Source organism: Monodon monoceros, unplaced genomic scaffold (genome assembly GCF_005190385.1).
Source record: "Monodon monoceros isolate NGI ecotype Baffin Bay Population unplaced genomic scaffold, NGI_Narwhal_1 Super_Scaffold_20, whole genome shotgun sequence".
NCBI classification, from domain to species: Eukaryota; Metazoa; Chordata; class Mammalia; order Artiodactyla; family Monodontidae; genus Monodon; species Monodon monoceros.
This window is the reverse complement of record NW_021703777.1, coordinates 51,853,281-51,879,882: the sequence shown is the minus strand read 5'-3', so window position 1 is coordinate 51,879,882 and position 26,602 is coordinate 51,853,281. Positions and strand designations below refer to the sequence as shown.

The 26,602-nt window shown below is 36.0% G+C and overlaps 1 protein-coding gene across 3 annotated transcripts in view; it reads right to left on the bottom strand.

The window, feature by feature from the left end:
• Window positions 1-26,602, bottom strand: part of CENPC (centromere protein C) — a 91,201-nt gene that overhangs the window by 30,099 nt on the left and 34,500 nt on the right. For 2 of the 3 annotated variants that reach the window (XR_003795662.1, XM_029236073.1), the window contains exons 8-10: window positions 23,998-24,608; window positions 10,589-10,780; window positions 4,777-5,038 (exon numbers count right to left, since the gene is read on the bottom strand). Coding sequence is in view for 2 of the 3 variants with exons in the window: in XM_029236073.1 (XP_029091906.1) it covers window positions 4,777-5,038; window positions 10,589-10,780; window positions 23,998-24,608 (1,065 nt within the window). In the remaining variant the exon portion in view is untranslated. The remainder of the gene's footprint in view (window positions 1-4,776; window positions 5,039-10,588; window positions 10,781-23,997; window positions 24,609-26,602) is intronic. The other variant, XM_029236074.1, reaches the window with a different exon arrangement.

The window sequence follows — 26,602 nt, the reverse complement described above, 5'->3', positions numbered from 1 at the left end:
ATAATTCTCTCTCCACTCTCACATCTTACAAGTCCTATGTTTTAATTTGTTTCTTGACTCAGTCTACCAGCCTATTCTTATCATTTGTGAAAAAAAAGTCTTTAGTTATGTTTGCAACATAACTAAAGAGCATCCAAACTTCTGAGTATTCTTTGATAGTTTATTTCTGGAGTTTCTAGTCTCCCTCTAGGTCCTACCTTCAGAGTCAAAAGAAAAAAAAAAAAAGGATTATTAGAGAATACTATAAACAACTGTATGCCAACAAATTAGATAACCTAGATGGAATGGACAAATTCCTAGAAACACACAAATTACCAAAACTGATTCAAGAGAAAAATAAACAACTTCAAAAGACTTACAACAAGAGAATAAATCAGTAATCAAAAAACTACCCAGAAAGAAAAGCCCAGGCCCAGATGGTTTCACCACTGAATTCTACCGTCATTCAAAGACTTAATACAAATTCTTCACAAACTCTTCCAAAAAAGAAAGGAGCACTTTCCAACTCATTTTATGAAGTCAGTGTTACCCTGATAACAAAACTAGACAAAGACATCACAAGAAAACTACAGCCAAAAAAAAAAAAAACCGAAACAAAACAAAAAACCCTCAGAAAAACTAGCAACATTTTATCAACAACAAAAAAAATGTATCACACAATCACCTCAGTAGATGCAAAAAAAAAAAAGCATTTGACAAAATGTATCTTTTCACTACAAAAACACTCAACAAACTAGGAATAAAAAGTAACTTCCTCAACCTGATAAAAGGACATCTATGAAAAACCCACAGCTAATAACATACTGAATGGTGAAAGACTCAATGCTTTCCCCCTAAGATTAAGGACAAGATAAGGAAGTCTGCTACTGTCACTTCTACTTAGCATAGTACTAAAGATTTCAGCCAGGACAATAGTGCAAGAAAAAGAAAGAAAAAGCATCCAGATTGGAAAGGGAGAAATAAAATTATCACTATTCACAAATGACATGATCTTGTACTTAGAAAGTCTCACAAAATCTACTAAAAAGCTCTCAGAACTAATACATGAGTTCAACAAGATTGCAGGATAAAGATCAAAATACAAAGATCAATTGTATGTCTATACATTTGCAATGATCAATCCAAAAATAAAATTTAAAAAGCAATTCCATTCACAACAGCATCAAAAGGGGTACTTAGGGGGGATGAACTTAACAAAAGAAGTGTAAAACATATTCTGAAAATACTGCTGAGAAAAATTAAAGATCTAAATAATAGGACAAACACCCCTGTTCAAGGATCAATAGACACTGAAAAGATGGAAATATTCCTCAAACCAATAGATTCAACGCAATCCATTTCAGAATTCTGACATCTTCGCAGAAATTGACATACTGATTCTAAAACTTATATGGAATTGCAAGGGACTTAGAATAGCCAAAATATTCGTGAAAAAGAAAAATCACACTTCCTGACTTCAAAACTTACCTCTAAGCAATGGTAATCAAGACAGTGTGGTTCTAGAACAACAACTGATATATAGACAACAAGAAAATTGAGAATCCAGAAATAAGCCTATACATCTATGGTCAGCTGATTTTCAAAAATGGTGCTAAGACCATTTGACAAACAGTTATGGGAAAACTGGATAGTCACATGCAAAAGAATGAAGTTGGACTTTTCAAGCATATACAAAAATTAACTCAAAATGGATCAAAGAATTAAATTTAAGAGCTAAAACTACAAAACGCTTAGGAAAAAAACATGGGAGTAAATCTTCCTGAACTTGGACTGGGCAAAGGATTCTTAGATATGACACCAAAAGTACAAGCAACAATGGACAAAACAGATCAATGGAACTTTATCAAAATTAAAAACTTTTGTGCTTCAAAGGACACCATCAAGAAAATGAGACAATCCAAAGAATGAGACAGAAGATTATCAAATATCATTTATTTGATGAGACTTGTATCTAGAATATATTAAAACCTCATACAATTCAATTTAAAAAAAAGACAATCCCAAAAAAATCAGGCAAAGGATCTGAGTAAATCTTTCTCTAAAGATTGGCAAATGGCCAATAAGCACATGAAAAGATGCTCAACATCATTAGTCTTCACAGAAATGAAAATCAAAACCACAATGAGATGCTATTTCATACCAACTAGGATGGCTAGAATCAAAAAATCAGATAATAACAAATGCTGACAAGGATGTGGAGACACTGGAAACCTTAAACACTGCTGGTAGGAATATAAAATGGTGCAGATGCTTTGGAAAACAGTCTTGCAGCTCCTCAAAGGATTAATGTAAAGTTACCATATGACTCAGCAATTCCATTTGTACACAAATGTTTATACCAGCATTATTCATAATGGCCAAAAGGTAGAAACAACCCAAATGTCCAGCAATGGATGAATGATAAACAAAACATAATGTAACAAAATGAAATAGCACTCGATCATAAAAAGGGATGTATTACTGATACATGGTACAACATGGATAAAACTTGAAAATACACAAACTAAAAGAAGTCAATGCAAATAAACTCATACTATATGATTTCACTCATACGAAAGTCTAGGATAGAGAAATCTGTAGACAGTAGGTTAGTGGTTCTGTAGAGTTGCTGGGGAGGGGAACAGGGAGATGATAGCTAAAGGACCCTAATGATGAAAATGTTCTAAAATTGACTATTTTGATGGTTTGCACTATCAGTGAATACAATAAAAACCAATGAATTCTACACGTCATGAGTGAACTATATATGAGTTATACCTCAATAAAGCTGTTAAAAAATCTAATGTAGTAAACTTCTGTTCCAAATGGCTATAGAAATAATACAAAAATTAAGTGCTTATACAAATTTAAAAAAGCTTAGAGAAATTCAAAGATTTCTAGAGGGTAATTGCTTCTTACACTTTAAATGCACTAGCTCTTTAAGATTTTTTTTTTTCCTAAACGCTTTCAGAGGGGAATAAGGGTGTTAGCTTGTAGTTTAATTAATGACCATAGTTACTAGGTTATAAGAAGCAAAAAATATCACTTTATTCAAGTTAAAATTTTAATATCTGTTACTTGTATAAAGGAGAAGTTCATGTAATATTTTTTCCACGTAATATTTCTAATCAGGAAGACTCCTTAGACAAATTAGACATATTCATATTTTAATGTAATAATGTCTCTTTTTTTTTGCCTTTCCTAAATACAGAACAATAATACTGTTAACATGCTTTTTAAATCTAAATTATCTTTGAGGTTTCCATGAGAGCCACTGAGTAACCACAAAGATTTATCTTCCCACCTTATGGCAAGTAGAATACCAAAATAATTACATATTTGATCTTTTATTTATAGTAAGTAGCTTAATGACTATACAGGTTAACTAAACAAATGTCTCAAAGATCTTCCTTTCTATGAATCCAGATACCCAACAGGCTTTCTTAAGTAGATACTGTAGCAACTATCAACTTTGTATATTTCTCATTAGACTAACTCCTTCTCACTGTGCATAAGATAAGATTTGTTTTAGGGGTACTAGCTCAAATTCAGAAACTCAACATAAAAACTCAATTTTTATACCTTAGTATTTCTCTCAACCCATAGCTAAGGCTTATCTGCTTTGTTTAATAAAACAGTTATTTATCATTATTAATACATTCAAGTAAAAACAGTTAGACTAATAAAAGACCTACATATCCAATGACACACTATTTAACCTAAGTGTACCTTATTCATATGTAAAAAGAGAGCTAACACCTGTCCTATCGACCTCTTAAGATTCTTAATGAAAATCAAATGATATTAAGGAACAAGCTAATATAAATATGGAAGTCTGATATAAGACAGAGAGGGCATTACAAATCAGTGGGGGGAAATTCACTACTCAATGAACTGTTTAGATAGTATGCACTATAATGACATACACTAATGTATTTTAGAGCACTCTATCATTTATTTCAATACATCCCCACCACCTGCAGTTTCTCACACATAATATGTATTATTTTTTTAATGAATGAATGAGTGAATGCTCTATCAAAAAGCAAAAATGCATAAGAACAATACTTACCTCAGTACATTGTCAGGACTGATGAGAATTTATTGAAAGCATCTAGTGAATATTTGATACAAAGTAAGCACTAAAATATGTTAACTAATCATCTTATGGGGATAGAATTAAGATGTATTCCTGATTATTGTAATTACATTAACCTCATTTACAAGAAAGCAACTCAATGATACACTTAAAAGTGATTAAGAGGGCTTCCCTGGTGGCGCAGTGGTTGAGAGTCCGCCTGCCTGATGCAGGGGACACGGGTTCGTGCCCCGGTCCGGGAAGATCCCACATGCCGCGGAGCGGGTGGGCCCATGAGCCATGGCCGCTGAGCCTGCGTGTCTGGAGCCTGTGCTCCGCAATGGGAGAGGCCACAACAGTGAGAGGCCCGCATACCGCAAAAAAAAAAAAAAAAAAAAAAAAAGTGATTAACATGATAAATTTTATGTTATATGTTTTTATCACAATTTTAAAAAAGGGATTGTTAGGCGACAATAATGCTTACCTTATTAAATTTATCACTCACACCCCATGTGCTATATATTATTCCCCATTTTAATATGAGGAAACATTCAGAGTACTATTTTGCCTGGGGTGTCACCCAGCTAATGGCAGAGCGTGGATTTACCAGCAGGTCTGTCAGACTGCAGACTCCTTTATGCTAACAATGATTAAATAACATAGACAAATTATTAAATCCCAAACAAAAATAACTGCATTGTACACATAAGAGACATTACCTAGAAGGATTAAGGTTTTTCTTCTCAGCTGGGTCTGCCTCACCACTTTCCAATGACTCATTCTGAGAACCACCGGAATCTTTAGCATTTAAAACCTTCTGTGTTCTTGAGCTGCCTTCATCAGCTCTCTTCTGCCTTTTAAACGGAATAGTTTTTTTCCCAGTATTCTTAGATGATTGGTTTGTTTTTTCAGCAGGTTTTTGTTTACTGTTATGATACAATGACAATTCACTTCTTACTGAAGAATTGCTAGAAAAAGGACCTAAAGGATTAAATGATAACCTAAAGTTAGTATAATGTTTGATTATTTGGCTCACTAAAATACCAACATGATTTATATTTTACATGTAAACACATACATACCCCAATCTCATAGGCTGTATTTGTTTTCTTTTTTTTTAAGATTTTTTTTGATGTGGACCATTTTTAAAGTCTTTATTGAATTTGTTATAATATTGCTTCTGTTTTATGTTTTGTTTTTTTTGGCCCCGAGGCATGTGGAATCTTAGCTCCCCGACCAGGGATCGAACCCGCACCCCCTACGCTGGAAGGCAAAGTCTCAACCACTGGACTGCCAGGGAAGTCCCTCATAGGCTATATTTGTTTTCAAGTTAAATTCATAAACTATGCAGCTCCTCAATTTATAGATACACGTACCAAACCTTTTAAATTTATCACGAGTTTCCAAAACCACCCTCTCTGGCTCTGCCCACTACTCTTCTAGTCATCCTTAAGATCCTGGTATTTCCCCAAGGTCCCAGCTTCATCTTCTCACTCTATGTACCTTCTCTGAGGGACCTATCAACCCATAACTTTAATTACTATCTACATGCTGATATCTATAATATTCACCTATCACTCTCCCCCAAATCTGCCACTCTGGTTTTATTTCCTATCTTAGTGAAAAGTATAACTAACTACCCAGATGCCTAAATCAGAAATCTGAGTCATCCAAGACTCCTGTCCCTATCCACAAGCAATCCCTAAATCCTGTCATTTTACTGTTTTTTTTTTTAATGTCTCTCAAATCCTCTTCTTTTAAGCTCTGCTGCCTGTCATTAGCAGGGCCTTCCCCACCCCCCCACACAGTACGCAGGCCTCTCACTGTTGTGGCCTCTCCCGCTGCGGAGCACAGGCTCCGGACGCACAGGCTCAGCGGCCACGGCTAACGGGCCCAGCCGCTCCGCGGCATGTGGGATCTTCCCGGACCGGGGCACGAACCTGTGTCCCCTGCATCGGCAGGCGGACACTCAACTACTGCGCCACCAGGGAAGCCCTAGCAGGGACTTTTATCATTTCTTATCTGGATCATTAAAACAGCCTCTTAACTGATCTCCTTTCTCTAGGCTTGCCATTCTTCAATCCATCCTTCACACTGCTTCAAGGATCATCCTTGGAAAACACAAACTGAATTATTACAATCCTGGTTAATATCTTTTTGTGATTACCTATAGCTTAAGGATCAAGTCTAAATATTTTCAATTCTAATTTATTACTATATCTAGAGTGCTTATTTCATTAATCGTAACTCTCAGCACTCTCCTCCAAACAGACAAATCAAAAAAAAAGGCAGTAGTCACTTAGCTGACTCCTAATCCAATCTTCAGGAAGCCTTCTCTAATTCCCAAGGCTAAATTAGGTAGTTTTCTCTCAGTCCTTTGACAATGTTTATCATACATCTGATTGTTTACTTATCATTCTCTTCCAGCAGACTGGCCTTAAGACCAAGATTGATGTTTTACCTATCTTTATATTCCTCATGCCTAACAGCAAGGGCAGGATTATGGTGAAGCAAGAGTAGCCTAGGGTAGAAAAAAATTTTTTCCCAGTTTTACTGGGAAAAAATTGACATATTAACACTGTACAAGTTTAAGGTACAGAATACAATAATTAATATATGTATATATTGCAAAATGTTTATCAGAGAGTATATCTTAAAAGTTCTAAGGAAAAAATAAAAATTCTAACTAGGGTGGAAAATTTAAAAAGGTGTTTACTCCAAGTCACTCACACAACCCTAAGACCAAGTGTCTCCTTAAATTTCCCATTCTAGGTTGCTCATTTGCCTCATCTAGACCTGGCCCAGCCTAACACCATTCCTGCCTCACAGTGGAAACTCAATAAATGTTTCTCGACATATATGAAAAAGCAGGAGGGTCACATGTACACTACAGGCCGTAGATCAAGAGTCAAGAAATCTGGGTCCCATTATTTTCCAATTCTAGCACAAAGGTCTATAACCTTAGGAGGAACGTATGTTGCTTTTCTATGCTTCAGACTTAGTTTCTTCTTCCATCAGATGAAGGAGTTTGGTGATCTGTAAGCATTCCTCCACTTCTGTGACTCCCTACTTGATCAGCAACCCAACATGTCTCAGGACTGATACGTTTCAGGTCTTTTTTTGGTAAATTTTGGAGTTCCAGCATGCTTATCCAAGCTCTGTAAGATTTTTATTAATCCATATATTTACATGTTCATTGACCATAGTAGTTTCCAGCAACATGGGGCAAAAAGATGAGTTCTCCATAGGAGTAACGGTAGTAGTTAACATTTTAATACTAAGTATATGCCATTTAATACTTATAACAACTTAATGAGGTGGAAGTATTGGTAATCACATTTTACAGAGTGAGAAACTGAAAAAAGTAATCTCAAAGAGGAGGAATCATAATTTGAACTCAGATCTAACTCAAAAATCCAAGAAGAGCTGCAACAGAATAAACATTTCTTACTGGATTACAATTCAGTAATTCGTAGCAACAAGACCTCACAGATACAGTGCCACACATGTACTAGTCTCTCACTTACTGATTTAAATGCCCCACTCGATAGTATCTACATATGTAAATGTTACCTTACCATATACCAATCTTTCCATGATCATCTCCTTTAAAAAATTCTACCGAAACAATAAATGTTTCATATTATACAGAAAAGAGCTGGCATAGCAGGCCTAAGAATGCTATCCTTTGAAAGGCCTGCTTGCAAAGTTAGCCCTTAGCCCTTGGGTAGCATGTAGGCACTTGAATTTCAGGAGGGCTCCCATCATTTCATAACTGGTAAATGTGGTTTAGTGTGCCTAAACTGCTTGTGCAAAAAATATGGTTTATGACGAATACTTGCTTTTCCTTCAGGGAGCCTGTAATTTTAGGACATGCTAGACAGAGGGTGCCTAGGCGACCATCGCCAATAAAATCTTGGGCACTAAATCTCTAATGAGCTTCCTTGATAAACACTTTACAAACTTGTCAAAACTAGCTAGAGGAACTAAGTGCCTCCTGTATGAATGCACTGGGAGAAGACTCTTGGAAGCTTGTACACGAGTTCCTTCAGACTTTGTCCATGTAACTTTTCTCTGCTGATTTTGCTTTGTATCCTATCACTACAAGGTAACTTCAGACATCCATTATCACCTTTCCCACTTCACTTTTACCTGATGACCCTGCTTACTATTCCACTGAGAAAACAAAAATGTTCAGAAGAGTACATCTTCACTGTGTGGCTGAACTACACTGACTCCATTTTGTCAGTTCCTTCTTAGTCCCACAGTACCATCCCCTTCCCCTCAGTGTGACTGAGCTTTAGCCTCCTCAAAAGGAATATGCCCAAGCCAGATATGTTCCCTATCAACTTTTATCCTTGCCTTAATCTGATATGAAAACTGGAAGAATGCCTTTACTGACTCAGATGGTTAAATGAGACCCTCGGAGGGGAGGAAAAGCCCTGGTTCCTATCTGTGCAGATGTGCTTCTCGCTAGTAGTCAGAATCTATTTTTAGCTCTGGCCCCTTTAAATCTCCCTGTACCCCTTTTGGCTGTGCGGAGTGCAGCTGCGAATGCCTCTAGATCATCAACCACCTGATCCTGCCTTTACAACCAAAATAAACTTCATAATTGTACTTTATGGAGTTGCCTGGTTTTTCAGTCTCAAAGTTCCTTCTCAGTTTGGAGGATATTATTCGATGTCTCCACTGCCCAACATTTACCTTCGCACCATCAACTCTACAAACCTATTTCTAAGTGTTGCCATATACCCTCCCTTTCCTCTTTTATATGATATACTGTCCTTGCTCCTGTCTAGAGCTAACCCTTTTACTATGGACTGGACCACACCCTACTCCTTGCCTACACAAGGATTGTGATCCTATATTTATCCTCTACCTTTCTACAAGGTCGTTTTAATGAGTAGATAAGCTGATGTAGTAGTATCTTGCATATTAAAAGAGAGAGAGACACCTTCCCTTGACCCCACATCTGCTATGTCCCTTTATCTTACTCTCTTTCCTACCTCACTTCCTACACTCCCTTGAACCCCACCTCCAATCAGGCTTTTGGTCTCATCATTCTACAGAAACAATTTTTATCAAGGTGACCAACAACCTCCATGTTGCCAAATCCATATTGTCAATTCTTAGCTCTCATCTAATTCAGGCCATGAGCAGTATTTAAAATAGTTCATCACCCAATACTTAAAATGCTTTCATTACTTCACTTCCATAACCCTAAGTTCTCCTCATTTTCCTTTAACCTCACTAACTGCTCCTTTTCAGTCCTTTTGATGGATCTTCCTTTCTCTTCCCTACTCCTAACATTGGAGTCTCCCAGGACTCAATTATTAGCTTTCTTTCTTCTCCAAGTATAGTCTATTACTAGATGATTTCAAGTAGTCCTGAAGTTTTAATGATCACCTCTATATTGATAACTCCCTAATTATATGTCCTCCCAGATCTTTCCCCCCAACTTTAGACTCATTTTATCAAGCTATCTCCTCAATATATCTACTTCGATATCTAATTAACATATTACAACGTAAAATCTTGATATCCTTCCCAAATCTGCTTCTCTCCTATCTTTCCTCATCTCAGTAAACCTTTCCTCACCTCAGCAAACAGTAGATCCATTCTTCTGCTTGTCCAGGCAGAAAAATCTGAATCATCCTTGAAGCCAGCTCTCACTCCAATTCATCAGTACTTTCTGTGACTTACCTTCAAAAATATCCTGAATCCAAACATTTCCATTCTCTTCCCTCCAACCACCTCCTAACTACTCTCCATGCTTCCATTTTTGCCCAGTCCTAGTTCCCTCCCTACATTGCAGTAATAATAATCCCTTTAAAAGATAAGTCAATCAGGTCACTTTATTGCTTAAAATTGTCCAGCAGCTTCCCAATACACTTTGTCTAAACTCATTATCACAGCCTGCTTCTCTGACTTCATCTGCCCTGGCTTACTCTCTTCTTCAGCCATGCTGACTTTTTGACATTCCTCAAGCTTTTCCAGCATGGTCCATCAGTACTTTTATTATACTAATACTGTTACCTTGGTCTGGAATGCTCCACACCAAATTATTTACATGGCTCCCTCCTTCACTTTATTCATATATGTGCTCTGAAAGATCCTAATCAACTCTTACTGCTACCTTTTACAAAAACAATATTCTGCTCCATTCTCCTATCTACTCCCAGCTCTGCCATTTACTTCCCAACTCTAATCTTTATGTGCCTTGTTTTTCTCAATTACCCATCACTGAATGAATTATATATCTATATTGTTGATCTTCCTCCAGTAGAATGTAAGTCCTAAAAGAGCAGCAATTTTTCATTTTTGGTTTTATTCTTCCACAGCTGTATCCCTATATCTAGAATACTGTATATGATAAAGCCTCATAAATATCTTTATAATTAATTGATTTAATATTTCTATTGATAATCCAATTTAAAGTTTTCCTCATGAGATTTTTCTCAAGAGAATGGGAGTATAAATCAAACATAGAGGCTCTTATGGAATGAACATAATTTAAATAAAAATACTTACTCTGCTCTGATTTTACCACCCACCAATTAGATGGACGTCTGGAAATTCTCCGACTTCTTGTGACAGTTGAAGTCAATTCTTCAGGTACAATTTTGTTCTTCTTGGACCCATCTGAAAAACGCTTCTTTTTGTGTTCCTTATCTTTTTTCTGATTCTCTGCATGAGGAACATTGGTGCTACCTTTCTTGCTTCCTAAAATAAAGAATAAAAACAATTCAAAATCTACTGCACCAAAGAATATTCAGAAAACCAGAGCAGATTATAAAAAAGAACCTCTCAATTACAGGAACTTCTTAAATTTATTCTGTGGGCTTCTTTTCATCTCTATTTTTTAAAAGTCACATGTTCTCAATAAAATCTACAACTTTCTCTCAGTTAAATGCAAACTTTTCACATCTCTTGATAACTAACATATACTCCTGAATCAAAAAAAAAAAAGTATACTCTGAAAAGGAAAAATGAAATATATGACTCCTTCTACTACTAAAGTCCCCTGTAAAAAAAGGTTAACTACTGCTTTTCTTTTTTAAAATAATTCATGATTTTTGTCAATCTAATTTATGGAAGAGAATATTTTAAGGAAGTTTTCAGTAAAGAGATCTTTCCTATATGAAGGAAAAAAGATTGTTTCTTTAAACAGAATTTAAAGAGGAAAAATAATTTTTAAAACAATGAATATGGCAAGCAATAAAAAGCTAATGAAAAGGTTTGGCATCAATAGTAACTTCATTTTACTACACAAGCAGGTAGATAAGAAAAGATCTAAGAAAAGGGACAGATAAATTCTAGTTTTGTTTTTGAGACTGACAACCAGGAAGAAGGGGAAATCAGAGAAATAGAAGCTATTTTAATACAAATATTACATCTAAAAGATGTACAACCACCAAAATGAGTTTAAAAATGGAAATTTTCTTTTTTTCAGAAGATTTAAAACATTAGATGTTAGTAGATGTAATGAAAAATTTTCTTGACCGATGAGTAGATCAAGAAACTAGGATTTTTGAGTTTCTGACACAAAGATTTCTATGAGATCCAAAGAAGGAGTTAAAATCACAGCAAGTAGGAAACTCATAGAGTAAATGAACTGCATAAAAGTATATAAGACCAGGGGCAGTGGCCAAGATGGTGGAGTAGGAAGACCCTGAGCTCACCTCCTCCCACAGGCACACTAAAATTACAACTATTTACAGAGCAACTATTGATGAGAACAATGTGAAGGCTAGCAGAAAAGACCTCCCACAACAAAAGATATAAAGAAGGAACCACAAGAAGACAGGTAGAGATAAGGCAGTCAAGACCCAGGGTGGGCAACCTACAAACAGGAGGATAATTACAATTGCATGGTTCTTTCCAGGTAGCCACAGGTCTGAGCCCCACACTGGGCTCCCCTGACTAGGGTTCCTGTACCAGGAAGACAAGCCCCCCAAAATGTTTGGCTTTGAAGGCCAGTGAGGCTTACTTTCACAAGAACCTGAGGGCTACAGGAAATACATACTCCACTCTTAACAGGCAAAGGCACTGTAATTAAAATGGCAAAATCTCAAATACTCCAAGGCCCAGGGCAGAAGCAGTAATTTGAAAGAAGCCTGTGTCAGAATCACCCGCTGATCTTGGAGACCCTCCCAGAGAGGCAGGAGGCAACTGGAGCTCACCCTGGGGACACAGATTTTGGAACCTGGCAAGCACAATTTTGGAATCCTCTCTCTAGCTTATTAGTGCCAGAACCCAGATCCTCCCACCCGCTGGTTGGCACCGGTCCTGGGACGCCCGAGGCCAAGAAGCTAGCCTAGTGGGGACCCAGCCTTACTCACCAGTGAGCCAGCACTATCCCCTGGACTCCTGGGACCCCACAGCCAACCACCAGGATTCAGCTCTACCCACCATCAGGCTGACACCAGCTCAAGGAATACCAGGGCTCTACAGCCAAATATCCCAGGACCCAGCTCTGCTCACCAGTGAATGTACACCAGCTCCAGGATACCCTGGGCCTCATAGCCACCCATGTCAGGAACAGGTCCCGCCCACCAGCAGACAACATCAACCCCAGGAACCACCTCCCCAGGCCACAGCCCCATACACCAGCAGGCCAACAGTAGCTCCAAGACCGCCAGCACCACACCCAGCCACCCCAGGACCTGGCTCCGCCCACCAGCAGCCAGCAGCCTCCACATTATGCAGGGCCAGAAAACCAACCAGATGGGGGCAAGCCTGCCTACCAGTGCACCCACAGTAATCAATCTGCCACAACTGAAGGGCCAACTCAGCCCACACAGGGCACCCCTAGAGCATACAGCTTTGATGACCAGAGGACAGGTCATTGCTGGGCACCCACTGGACATCTCATAAGGAAGGCCACTTCCCCAAGAACTGTAACCAACCTACTAAACACATAGAAATAAAAAGAGAATTAGGCAAAATGAGGTGACAGAGGAATATGTTCCAAACAAAGGAACAAGATAAAGCCCTAGAAGAAATGAAGTTAACCCATTTACCCAATAAAAAGTTCAAGATAATGATCTTAATAAAGATGCTCAAAGAACTAGGGAGAATGGATGAACACAGTGAGAAATTGGAAGTTTCTAACAAAGACTTAGAAATTATAAAGAAGAACTGAACAGAGCTGAAGAAATACAATAACTAAAACTAAAAATACACTGGAAGGAATCAACAGCAGATTAGATGCTACAGAGGTATGGATCAGTGAACTGGAAGACAGAATAGTGGAAATCATTCAAGCTGAAGAGAAAAAATAAAAAGAAATGAGGACAGTTTAAGAGATATGTGGAACAACAACATCAAGTGTACTACCACTCACATTATAAAGGTCCCAGGAAAAGAGAGAGAAAAGGGGCGGAGAACATATTTGAAGACATAATAACTGAAGAGTTCCCTAATGAGGTAAAAGAAACAAACGGTCAGGTTCAGGAAGCACAGAGAGTCCCAAACAAGATCAACCCAAAGAGGACCACAGTAACACACAATGAAATTAAAATGGCATATGACCCAGCAATCCCACTCCTGGGCATATACCCAAACAATTATAGTTTAATTAGAAAAGATGCATGAACCCCTATGTTCATAGCAGCACTATTTACAATAGCCAAGGCATGGAAACAACCTAAATGTTCACTGAAAGATGAATGGATAAAGAACATGTTATATGTATACAAAATAGAATATTAGTCATAAAAAAGAATGAAATAATGCCATCTGCAGCAACATGGATGGACCTAGAGATTATCATACTAAGTGAAGTCAGAAAGAGAAAGACAAATACCATATGATATCACTTCTATGTGAATCTAAAATACAACACAAATGAACATATCTATGAAACAGAAACAGACTCACAGACATAGAGAACAGACTTGTGGCTGACAAGAGGGAGGGGGAGTGGGGAGGGAAGGACTGGGAGCTTGGGATTAGCAGATACAAACTATTACACATAGGATGGATAAACAAGGTCCTACTGTATAGCACAGGGAACCTATATTCAATATCCTGTGATAAACCATAATAGAAAAGAATATGAAAAGAATGTATATATGTATAACTGAGTCACTTTGCTGTACAGCAGAAATTAACACAACACTGTAAATCAACTATACGTCAATAAATTTTTTAAAAAAACAAGTTAAAATGGCCCCCCAAAAAAAAGATTAAAAAGAGAATATTAAGAGCAGCAAGGGAAAAGCAACTAGTTACATACAAGAGCACTTCCATAAGGCTACTGGCTGACTTTTCAGCAGAAATTCTGCAGGCCAGAAGGGAGTAGCACAATATATTTAAAGTGACAAAAGGGAAAAAACCTACAAACAAGATTATCCGGCAAGGCTATCATTCAGATTTGAAAGAGAGATCAAAAGTTTTATCGACAAGCAAAATCTAAAAGAGTTCAGCACCATGAAACCAGGTTTATAAAAAGTGTTAAAGGGACTTTAAGTAGAAAAGGCCACAACTAGGAATATAAAAATCATGAAAGGAAAAATCTCATTGGTAAAGGCAAATATACAGGAAAGGTAGTAGATCAACCACTTACAAACTTAGTAGAAAGGTTAAAGGACAAAAGTAGTAAGTCGTCTATATCCATAACGTAGTTATGGGATAGTAGTTAAGGGATAAATAAAACATGATGTATATACGATGTCAAAAAATTTTAAGCACGGTAAATACGGGGTAAAATGCAGGGTTGTTAAAATGCGTTCAAACTTAAGAGATCAGCAACTTAAAATAATCATGTAATACATATAGATTGCTATATATAAATTCCATGTTAACCACAAGCCAAAAAGCCATAACAGACATATACACAAAAAGGAAAAAAGAAGCCAAACATATCACTAAAGGTAGACATCAAATCACAAGGGAAGAGAGCAAAAGAAGGAACAAAAAATAACTACAAAACTATTAACAAAATGGCAATAAATAAATAACTATTAATAATTAAGTGTAAATAGACTAAATGCTCCAGTCAAAAGAAATAAGAGTGACTGAAAAATAAGACCCATATAGATGCTACCTACAAGAGACTCACTTCAGATCGAAAGACACACACAGACTGAAAGTGAGGGAATGGAAAAAGGTGTTCCATGCAAATCAAAAGGAAGCTGGGGTAGCAATACTTATTTCAGACAAAACAGACTTTAAAACAAAAACTCTAACAAGAAACAAAGAAGGACATTATATAATGGTTAAGGGATCAATCCAAGGAGAAGATATAACAATTGTAAATATATATGCATCCAACATTGAAGCACTTAAATATATAAAGCAAATACTAACAGATATAAAGGGAGAAACTGATAGTAAAAATAATAGTAGGGAACTGTAAACCCCACTTACATCAATGGACAGATCATCCAGACAGAAAATCAACAAGAAAACACTGGCCTTAAACGACATTAAATTGGATGGAATTAAAAGATATATACAGAACATTCCATCCAAATTTTGTGTGTCCATGGAACATTCTGCAGGTTGGATCACATGGTAGGCCACAAAACAAGTCTCAGTAAACGTAAGAAGACTGCAATCATATTAAGCAACATTTCTGACCACAGCGCTATGAGACTAGAAAACAAGTATAAAAACACAAACATGTGGAGGGGATATGGAAGAAAAGAAATAGGGGAGGGAAACTAAGAGGTACAAAGTTCCAGCTGCAAATAAATGAGTCATGGGTATGAAACATACGGTGTTGGAATATAATCAATAACTATGTAACATCTTTGTATGGTGACAGATCTTAACTAGATGTGTCATGGCAATCAGCTTGAAATGTATAGAAATACTGAATCACTATGTTGTGTGACAAGAACTAACACAGTGTTGTAGTCAATTATACTTCAAAAACAAATAATCTCATAGAAAAATACATCAGATCTGTGGTTATCAGAGGTTGTGGGGGTGGAAGGAGAATTGTATGAAGGCAATCAAAAGGTACAAACTTCCAATTATAACAAATAATTACTAGAAATGTAATGTACAACATGATAAATATAATTAATACTGCTGTACATTATGTATTACAGTTGTTAAGAGAATAAATCCAAAGAGTTCTCATCACAAGGAAAATAATTTTTTTCCACTTCCTTAATTCTGTATCTGTATGAAATGACAGATGTTCACTAAGCTTACTGTGGTAATCATTTCATGATGTATGTAAGTGAAATCATTATGCTGTATACTTTAAACTTATATAGTGTTGTATGTCAATGATATCTCAATAAAACTGGAAGGAAAAAACAAACAGAAAATAGTATATAAGGCCAACAGAGTAGGCATATATAACCACATAATTAAGTATTAAATTATACAGAATAAAAAGAAGACAGGACAGCATAATAGGGGTTGAAATCTGGACATACAAGACTAGAGCTATCACTAAGAAGGTAAATTTGGGGAACTAATTCAGACAGAGTTGATATCTAACGCAAAGAAAAAATGTTCTCAAGGTATGAATGTAAAGGAAGAACAGAAGGAAAACTATTGAACTTGGGAAATATAGAGACCGTCATCAAAATTTATAGATGAAATGAGAAAAAGTAATCAATAAAAAGATACAGAAGGAAATCAAACACAGAACATGGAGAACCAGAATATTACAGTACCAGAAGTTAGCTGGTGCTTAATTAGGCTAGAATGAAAACTACATCTTAGTCATCTTTATTACCTATAACATATAACATTATGTTTGGTACACAGGCTCTCAATAAATACGCATCAAAATAATGAATTCAGGTTGAAGCCTATATTTCACTAGGCAGTGATACTGGCCAAACTGCTACCCAGCATGAGCTATTTTAGATACTATCTAAATTTTGATACTCAAAATGTGGTTCACACAAAAAAAATGTGGTTCACAAACCAGCTATACCAGCATCACCTGGAATAGACTGTTTACAAATACAGAATCTTGGGTCCCACCCCAGACCTACTAAATCAGTTTATTAATCAGTATTTTAACAAGACCCTCAGTGAATTCAAATGCACATGCAAATATGAAAAGCACTGTTCTAGGTGCTTTAGTCATTCTCCCAGTTAAATTTGACTGGGGAGTAGAGGGATAAAGGATAAAATGAGCCAAATTCTGTCATGAATTTGAATCTCTAAGGAGAGCAGTATCACTCTCTGATTCTACTTTAAGAATAAGTTACAGGATTTGGCAGTACTTTAAATTTGGGATAAAATACTGATAAAAGAGAACTGATTCATGCTTATAAGGTATATTCACCTTAATTATACTGAACCAGGCACAGAAATTTTAATTAAAAAAAGAAAATAATCTATTTTACCAATATTATGCTTAATAGTATCAACCAATACTTTCGAAGTGATGATAATGGAAGACATTAGAAGAGTTACCACAAAGTAAACCTTGTCAGTAAATAAGATCTTTTAGGGAGTAGATACAGAAAATAATAAAGAGTCAATTTACAAAACACTAAAGCAAGAATGAGAACTTTCAACATGGTTGACAGTGATTAGTAGTTTAAGGAATTATTTGTACAACAGCAAAAATCCTCACTGATGAGCATCATTTTCCAGCCCCTCTCCAATCTCATCTCTCTTCTCCAACTTCTTTTCTTCTATTTCTTCCCTTCTTGTTCCTCCCTTACGCTTCTCAAAAATATCCTCAGGAACTGCTCTAACAAGTGAGAGGTGCTTATGATGACAGAGATTATTGTCCATGTTCATGAATTGACTCAAACACTAATGTGAATAATGATTTAAAGCAAAAGAATGTGAGGGGGAAAATGTTATCATCAAAGATTTATTCAGACAGTAATATAGGGAAAAAAAAATCTTACAAAGTAAAAAACAAACCAATTAAGAACATCATTTCAGAATCCAGTTCCAGATCAGGAAAGGTTAAAAACTGAATGACAACAAATTTAGAAAACTAATAAAAAAGGAACATATACAGAAAATAAAGCTGATATATGAAACAGCTGGTAATGTGAAGAGAGGTGACTTAGAACTGAGGAGACATATGTCATAAGCAGGGAAACAACCAGAAAAGAGGTGACTACTGTAGAAAATTTTGTATATTTATATGTACAGGAATAGGATTCTGAAGGTGGGCATTTTTAAATAAACACCGCAAAAATATTCATTCAAAATAGAGTAATACTTCTGTCACTGTTGATAATATATTCCAGTGACCCACAGAAATGCTAAGGCTAATATACAGGGGCTATTTTAGGAATAGGACAGATATAGTCCCTGTTCTCATGGAACTCTCAGTCCAGACTCTAGAGTACAAGACAAATTCAGCAAGTAATTATATGTCTGAAAATGAAGAGTGCTATTAGAGCAAATATAGGAACATACCAGGTTGAGGGATAATTATCAAGTAAAGTGATATTTAAATTGAGTACAAAGTTTGGTAAGGAACCCAGAGTATATTTAGGAAAAATTTTCTAAGTAAAAGGAAGAGGGCTTCCCTGGTGGCGCAGTGGTTAAGAATCCGCCTGCCAATGCAAGGGACACGGGTTCGAGCCCTGGTCTGGGAAGATCCCACATGCCACGGAGCAACAAAGCCCGTGCACCAGCACTACTGAGCCTGCGCTCTAGACCCCGCGAGCCACAACTACTGAAGCCCATGCACCTAGAGCCCGTGCTCCGCAACAAGAAGCCACGGCAGTGAGAAACCCATGCACCGCAACAAAGAGTAGCCCCCGTTCGCCGCAACTAGGGAAAGCGCGTGCGCAGCAACAAAGACCCAGTGCAGCCAAAAATAAATAAATTAATTAATTAAAAAAAAAAAAAGGAAGGGCATATTTAAAGGCCCACTTGTGAAAGTGGTCTGTTCATGAAACTGGAAAAATTTCATTATAAAGCAACCCAGGAGATGAATCTGAAGAGGAAGAGAAAAGTGAGAGGGTATGTGCATAAACTGCTACAATACTCTAAGAAATAAATTACTCTAGTTTCGCTAAAGGGAGTAGCAGGAGGAATGGAGAGAAATAACAGATTTGAAAGCTACTTAGGAAGAAGTCAAAAGACTTACTGACTTATATGGTTTGCTAGGTAAAGAAAACAGGAGCTAAAGATGAATCAGATTTCTTTCTTGAGCTAACAGATTTATTATGGCTCCATTTATGAAGATACTGAAAACGAGAGGAGGAAGAAGTTTGGAGGAATTTAGTTTCCAGCATGTTCAGCTTGAGAAGCCTGTGAGACAACAAAAGTAGAAAAGTTAATTTGCTCAATCCAGGTCATCAGTTTAGGCATTACAAGAGTATGTCAAGTGCTTGTGAACTAAAGGAAAATTATCCTCAGAGTAAAATATCTTTGGAATTAAATTATCTCAATATTTTTAGTCTTTGAAAACTGATGTGGTTGGCAGAATAACAGCCTCCTAAAGATGCACCCACCCTAATCACAAAATCTGTGAAAACATTATCTTACGTGGCAAGAGACTTCAGAGATATGATTAAGGTTATAAACCTTAAAATAGTGAGATTATCCTGGATTATCCAGGTTGGCCCAATCTAATGACATGTATCCCTAAAAGCTGTGGTAAGAGGGAGAGAGATGGGATGATGGAAGAGAGGCAAGAGAAATTTGAAACAATAAAAAGGCTGGCATTGCGGGTTTTGAGGATGTAAAAGGGGAGCCATGATTTAAGGAACATAGGTGATTTCAAGAAGATAGAAAAAGCAAGGAAATAGATCCTCTCCTAGAACCACCAAAAAGGAACAAAAAACCTTGTCAACACCTGGATTTTGCCCCAGTAAATTCCATTTCAGACTCCTGACTCACAGAACGGTAAGATAATAAATGTGTGCTGTTTTAAGCCACTAAGTATGTAGTAAGTTGTTATGAGAGCAAAAGAAAATTAATACAGAATGCTATATTCACTAATGAACCTAGATAAGAAAAATTTAATATACATGAAAATTAGTGTACAATATATAGCAAGTACTCAATAAGTCTTTAACAATAGTTTCAGAGAGTATCTTGCAAGTACACTTTCTTGATGTAATGTTTTTTCCTAAGAAATTATAGATAAATCAAAATTTTGTACCTTCAAATTTTGTGAATTCATATTGTACTTAAAGAACTAGTAAGAAAAATGCTTTCTTGTAATGTTAACTATCACCTTCAGTTTAGTCAGATTCTCCATGTTGTATTTCCTTAAAATGAACAACTGCTAACAAGAAACTGAAATAAGCAAAAAAATAAAGAATAATTCCAATAAAAAAGATGTGGTACATGTCTGACATTTATAAGAGGGCCACAAAATAGGTCACTTTTCCTTCTATTCTAAGCAGAATTTTTCAAATATGCAAAGGCACATACAGGCAAAATTGAAGTCTGACAACTATTATTTCAGGTGATATAAAGTCTATGTTATAGACTATACAAAAAGAAAGCTAAAATAACTGAGTGGTAACTATATTAAAGTGGAATTTTTTAAATTAAAAACTAGCTTAAATATTGTGCTTTAATATACTCTCTCTTCCCTCTATATCCACAATAGAGTATAGTATATTTAGAACCTGCAGGCGCAAAAATATTTTTGGTCAAGAAAATTTCCCCATTAAGTAACAGTTTTTCCATCTGAACATCAAAAACGTTTTCACTTATTTCAAAACTTCTTGATACAGCTGAGAAAATATGGGCTCTATGTTGGGACAGATCCTGGACCAATATTTAACTTCTTTTGAGTGTTATCTCCTACCATATAGGATTGTTGAGAAGGATTAAATTATATTATGCACACATGAAGTGCAATTACATTTGGTGTTTTCTATTCCATTAACTATTCTGGAGAAAATTCTTTCTGTAAAAAATACCTTTTCTATTACTTAAAAAGTGATATATTTCAACACACATTTATGATAAAAACTCTCCAAAAAGTGGGCACAGAGGGAACATTCCTCAACATAACAAAAGCCATATATGACAAACCCACAGCCAACACCATACTCAACAGTGAAAAGCTGAAAGCACTTCCTCTAAAATCAGGAACGAGACAAGGATGCCAATTCTCACCACTTTTATTCAACATAGCTTTGGAAGTCTTAGCCACAGCAATCAGGAAACAAAAAGAAATAAAAGGAATCCAAATTAGAAAGAAAGAAAGAAAACTGTCACTGTCTGCAGATGACATGATACTATATATAGAAAATCCTAAAGATGCTACCAGAAAACTACTAGAGCCAATCAATGAATTCAGTAAAGTTGCAGAATACAAAATTAAAACACAAATCTGTTGCATTTCTATACATTAACAACAAAAGATCAGAAAGAGAAATTAAGGAAACTATCCCATTTACCATTGCATCAAAAAGAATAAAATACCTAGGAATAAACCACCTAAGGAGGCAGAAGACCTGTACTCCAAAAACTGTAAGATGCTGACGAAAGAAATCGAAGATGACACAAACAGATGGAAAGATATAACATGTTCTTGGATTGCAAGAATCAGTATTGTCAAAATGACTATCCTACCCAAGGCAATCTACAGAGTCAATGCAATCCCTATCAAATTACCAATGGCATTTTTCACAGAACCAGAATAAAAAATTTTACAATTTGTATGGAAACACAGAAGACCCCGAATAGCCAAAGCAACCTTGAGAAAGAAAAACAGAGCTGGAGGAATCAGGCTCCTTGACTTCAGACTATACTACAAAGCTATAGTAATCAAAACAGTATGGTACTGGAACAAAAACAGACATACAGACCAATGGAACAAGACAAAAATCCCAGAAATAAACCCACGCACCTATGGTCAATTAATTTTACAAAGGAGGCAAGGATATACAATAGAGAAAAGACAATCTCTTCAATAAGTGGTGCTGGGAAAACTTGTCAGCCACAGATAGAGAATGTTCTAATTTCATTCTTTTAACACTATACACAAAAATAAACTCAAATGGATTACAGACCTAAATGTAAGACTGGATACTATGAAACTCCTAGAGGAAAACATAGGCAGGACACTCTTTGACATAAATCACAGCAATATCTTTCTGGATCCACCTCCTAGAGTAATGAAAATAAAAACAAAAATAAACAAATAGGACCTAATTAAACTTAAAATCTTTTGCACAGTAAAGGAAACCATAAACAAAACAAAAAGACAACCCAAAGAATGGGAGAAAATATTTCCCCATTGGAAATATTCGGTTGGAAACGAAGCACCCAACAGGAGATTAATCTCCAAAATATACAAACACTTCATGAAGCTCAGTATCAAAAAAACAAACAACTTCAATCAAAAAATGGGCAGAAGATCTAAACAGACGTTTCTCCAAGGAAGATATACAGATGGCCAAGAGGCACATGAAAAGATGTTCAACACTGTTAATTATTAGAGAAATGCAAATCAAAACTACAATGAGGTATCACCTCACACCAGTCTGAATGGCCATCATCAAAAAGTCTACAAATAGCAAATGCTGGAGAGGGTGTGGAGGAAAAGGAACCCTCCTACCCTGTTGGTGAGAATGTAAATTGGTTCAGCCACTGTGGAGTACAGTATGGAAGTTCCTTAAAAAACTAAAGAGAGCAATTATACTCTGATAAAGATGCTAAAAAAAAACTAAAGATAGCGTTACCATATGATCTGCAATCCCACTCTTGGGCATATATCCAGAGAAAACTGTAATTGGAAAAGATACATGCACCCCAATGTTCACTGCAGCACTATTTACTATAGCCAAGACATGGAAGCAACCTAAATGTCCATCCACAGATGAATGGATAAAGAAGGTGTGATGTATAATGTGTGTGTGTGTATATACACACACACACACACACACACACACACACACACACTATGGAATATTACTCAGCCATAAAAAAGAATGAAACAATGCCATTTGCAGCAACATGGATGGACCTAGAGAATATTATACTAAGCGAAGTAAGCCAGACAAAGACAAATATCATAAAACGTCCCTTATATGTGGATCTACCAAAAAAAAAAAAAAAAAGATACAAATGAACTTATTTTCAAAACAGAAATAGACTCACAGACATACAAAACAAACTTATGGTTACCAAAGGGGAAAGGTGGGGGGAAGGGCAGATAAATTAGGAGTTTGGAATTAACATATACACACTACTATATATGAACTAGATAACCAACAAGTACCTATTATATAGCACAGGGAACTATACTCAGTATTTTGTAATAACCTATAAGGGAAAAGAACATGAAAAAGAATATATGTGTGTGTGTGTGTGTGTGTGTGTGTGTGTGCATGTATAACTGATTCACTTTGCTGTACCTCTGAAACACAACTATACTTCAATTAAAAAAAGTGATACAAAAAGCACAAATTGATCTTTTCTTCATGATAGTGTCACCATTACAAATCTCAATCACTATACAGTGATGATAAGGAGAGTGGCCATATTTCAGGTTTGACAGGACAATCCCAGTTTATGCTTACTGTCCTGACATCCTCTCCCATTCTCAAATGTCCCAGTTTGGATAATAAATAAATAATGAGTAAATAATGGAATAGAAGAGTATTAATTTTTATCTACAAGAACTAGCCCCACTAGCTTAATTTTTTCCCAATTTATATTTTAATAAGCCTCAAGAATATATGATGCTGTCTTATTTGTGTTCTGGTAACTACCTGGTTTACTAAGCCTTTACCTTTTACTTTTCCCTTTATATATGCTGCCATTTTAGAAGCTACACAAAAGTCAAGTGACCTGGAGTTGACCTGGAGTTGAATTATATGTAAAATAAAGAGATTCTAGAAAAGAGTTTGTAGGGTTTTGAGGCTCTGTATAGATTTAAGTTTACTTTGCCTACTTCCCAAAGCTAAAAAGGAGTATCACAAAAACACAAAGTGGTAGAATAATATTCTACCACTTTACATTACATATAAATACTCATGTTATAAGTATTTATACATATAAATATAAATACTTACCCAGAGGTAGCAACTGTTTTTTGGAAGTGTGAACACTTATCTCTTCACCCTCGTCCATATTTCGGTCTGAATTTCTTTGGAACCTGTCTTGGGCAATATGTGATATATTTATATTTTTACCTTTAGATTGTTCCATGTCAACTTGTTCTTCAACTACACTGGCCTTAAATTTTGTTCCCCGTTTTTGTTTTATAGTCCTTTTGTTTCCAGATGATTTTTTTGCATTCTCAGAATACATTTCATATTTTGAAGATTTACAATTATTTTCCATTTCATCTGTCAAAGCACAACTCCCACCCAGTATTTTTTGTTCAGAGGACTGAGATTTCTCTACTGGGTGAGCTTTACCAGGATGTTTGCCACTTTTCAAACTTGTAGATGATACACTGTCATGTTTTTCTCTTGACTTCTTCCTTTGAAGGAGTACAGTGCTCTCAGCAGGAGATACTGTGCATTGTTTCAGAGGCCCAGTCTTTCTTGGTATAGTAATCCATGGTTGATTGGCAAAACTTTTATCTGATTCATCAATTATAAATTCATCTTCTAATAACTTCATATTATTTGCAGGAGATAAATGAGGTGGAGCAGTTGCTATATGCCTAACAACAGAACTAAAACAGAATGTTACAATAAATAATAGCTCAAAAAGTAAAGCTTTTACCTTTGCTTTAAAGAGCAGTTCACATGTCCCCTCAATTTTTCCTTCCCCATTAAAATCCTTCCTGGGACTTCCCTGGTGGTCCAGTGGTTAAGGATCCGCCTTTCAACACAGGGGATGTGGGTTCGATCCCTGGTGAGGAAACTAACATCTCACATGCCATGGGGCAACTAAGCCTGCAGGCCACAACTACTGAGCCCATGTGCTGCAACTACTGAGCCCGCACGCCACAACTAGAGAGAAGCCCATGCACCACAATGAGGAGCCCGTGCACCACAACGAAAGATCCCGTGTGCCGCAACTAAGACCCAACGCAGCCAAATATAAGTAAATAAATATTTTTTTAAAAAACCCTTCCCCCCTTTTACATTTCTATAATATCTGAGCATACTCATTTATTACACTAATGGGATCATAGAAATTTAGAGCTGGAAGGAATCTCTACTGCATCAACTAATTTGACATTCCCCTATTCATTACATAGATTAAACAGATAAAACCCAGAGATGTATAAATATAGCCCAGATACACTGACTTACAGTACAAAAATGCATGCCATTATTATATATAATGTTATATTACATTTTGTTTATATAGATGTTTCTTGGGGCCTGAATCCCTTAACATCCCTTAACAAGATTATTTCTGAGATACCTTCTAGTCTAATAGTCTAAGAAAACACTACAAAATTACAGACTAAATTATATTATGTAAAAATTCACTCCAAGTTGGATAATTCATACATTTTCATACGTGTTTTAATACTGTAAGCAGAGTATAGAAATAAATGAAGTGTATCTAGAAAGGTAAGCACACTGGGATTACACAGCATCTCTTCCAATTAGTTGGAAAAATTTTCTAAAGAAGGATGGAATTATTCAAAAGATGGTAATCTGATGGAGTCATTTTGCATTTCCTTCCTTTTTATGACAACAGCTTTGAGCAAACCACATATTGGAGTGAATATGCAAAAATAAACACCTAGGGTAAACATCCAAATTCCAAAGCCAGCATATACACTCCTGTTTCTGCCTTTTTCACCTGAGTAAGGATGCTTAACTATTTTTATACACAGTAGAAGAAAAGGAAGAATGGAAGAACTGGATTATCATGTCTAGTTTTTTTCTCATTTTTAAGATATAAAAAAAGATTATAAAATGAAAATGCCTTCTCTACTTCTCTAATCTCAAACCCGATAAAACCTTATAATGTAAAAAATTTATACACATATATGCTAAGAAATATACTGTCTTCTAATAGGTAGACTTACAAGTTTATATAATTAGAAAACTCTAGAAAATCTAATAAAAAAGCAAAGTCAATATAAATAGACCACATAATATATAAATAGAAGACCATGTTTAAACAGAAATATTATTTTTCAGCACTTAAAGAAAAAGCCAATCTGATATAAATGTTTAATTTGCTTTATTGTATGTTATCTGTAATATCTATTAATTCTATATATTAAAGAAGTAATTCTAAGTATTTAAAAATAAAGCCTTCCGAAACCAGCCAACAAGAACTCTCTAAATCCACTCCTCTATTAAAGAGACTTCCATAACTTCAAGGTTATTCAAACCAAAGGTATCCTTAGGAAACAACTTTGACACTTACTATAGATCAAATGTTTATATCCTTCAAAAATTCATAAATTGAAACCTAATCCCCAACGTGATGGTATTTGAGGGTGGGGACTTTAGGAAGTGATTAGGTCATTAGGGTGGAATGGCTCATGAATGAATTAGTATCTTTATAAAAGAGACCCCAGAAAGCCCCCTCACTACCTTCTACCATTTGAGGTTATAGCAATAAGATAGACATCCATGAACCAGGAAGCAAGCCTCACCAGACAGTGAATCTACCTGAGCCTTGATCTTGGACTTCCCACCCTCCAGCACTGTGAAATGTAAATTTCTGGGCTAGGTGGAAAAAATCAAGAAAGAC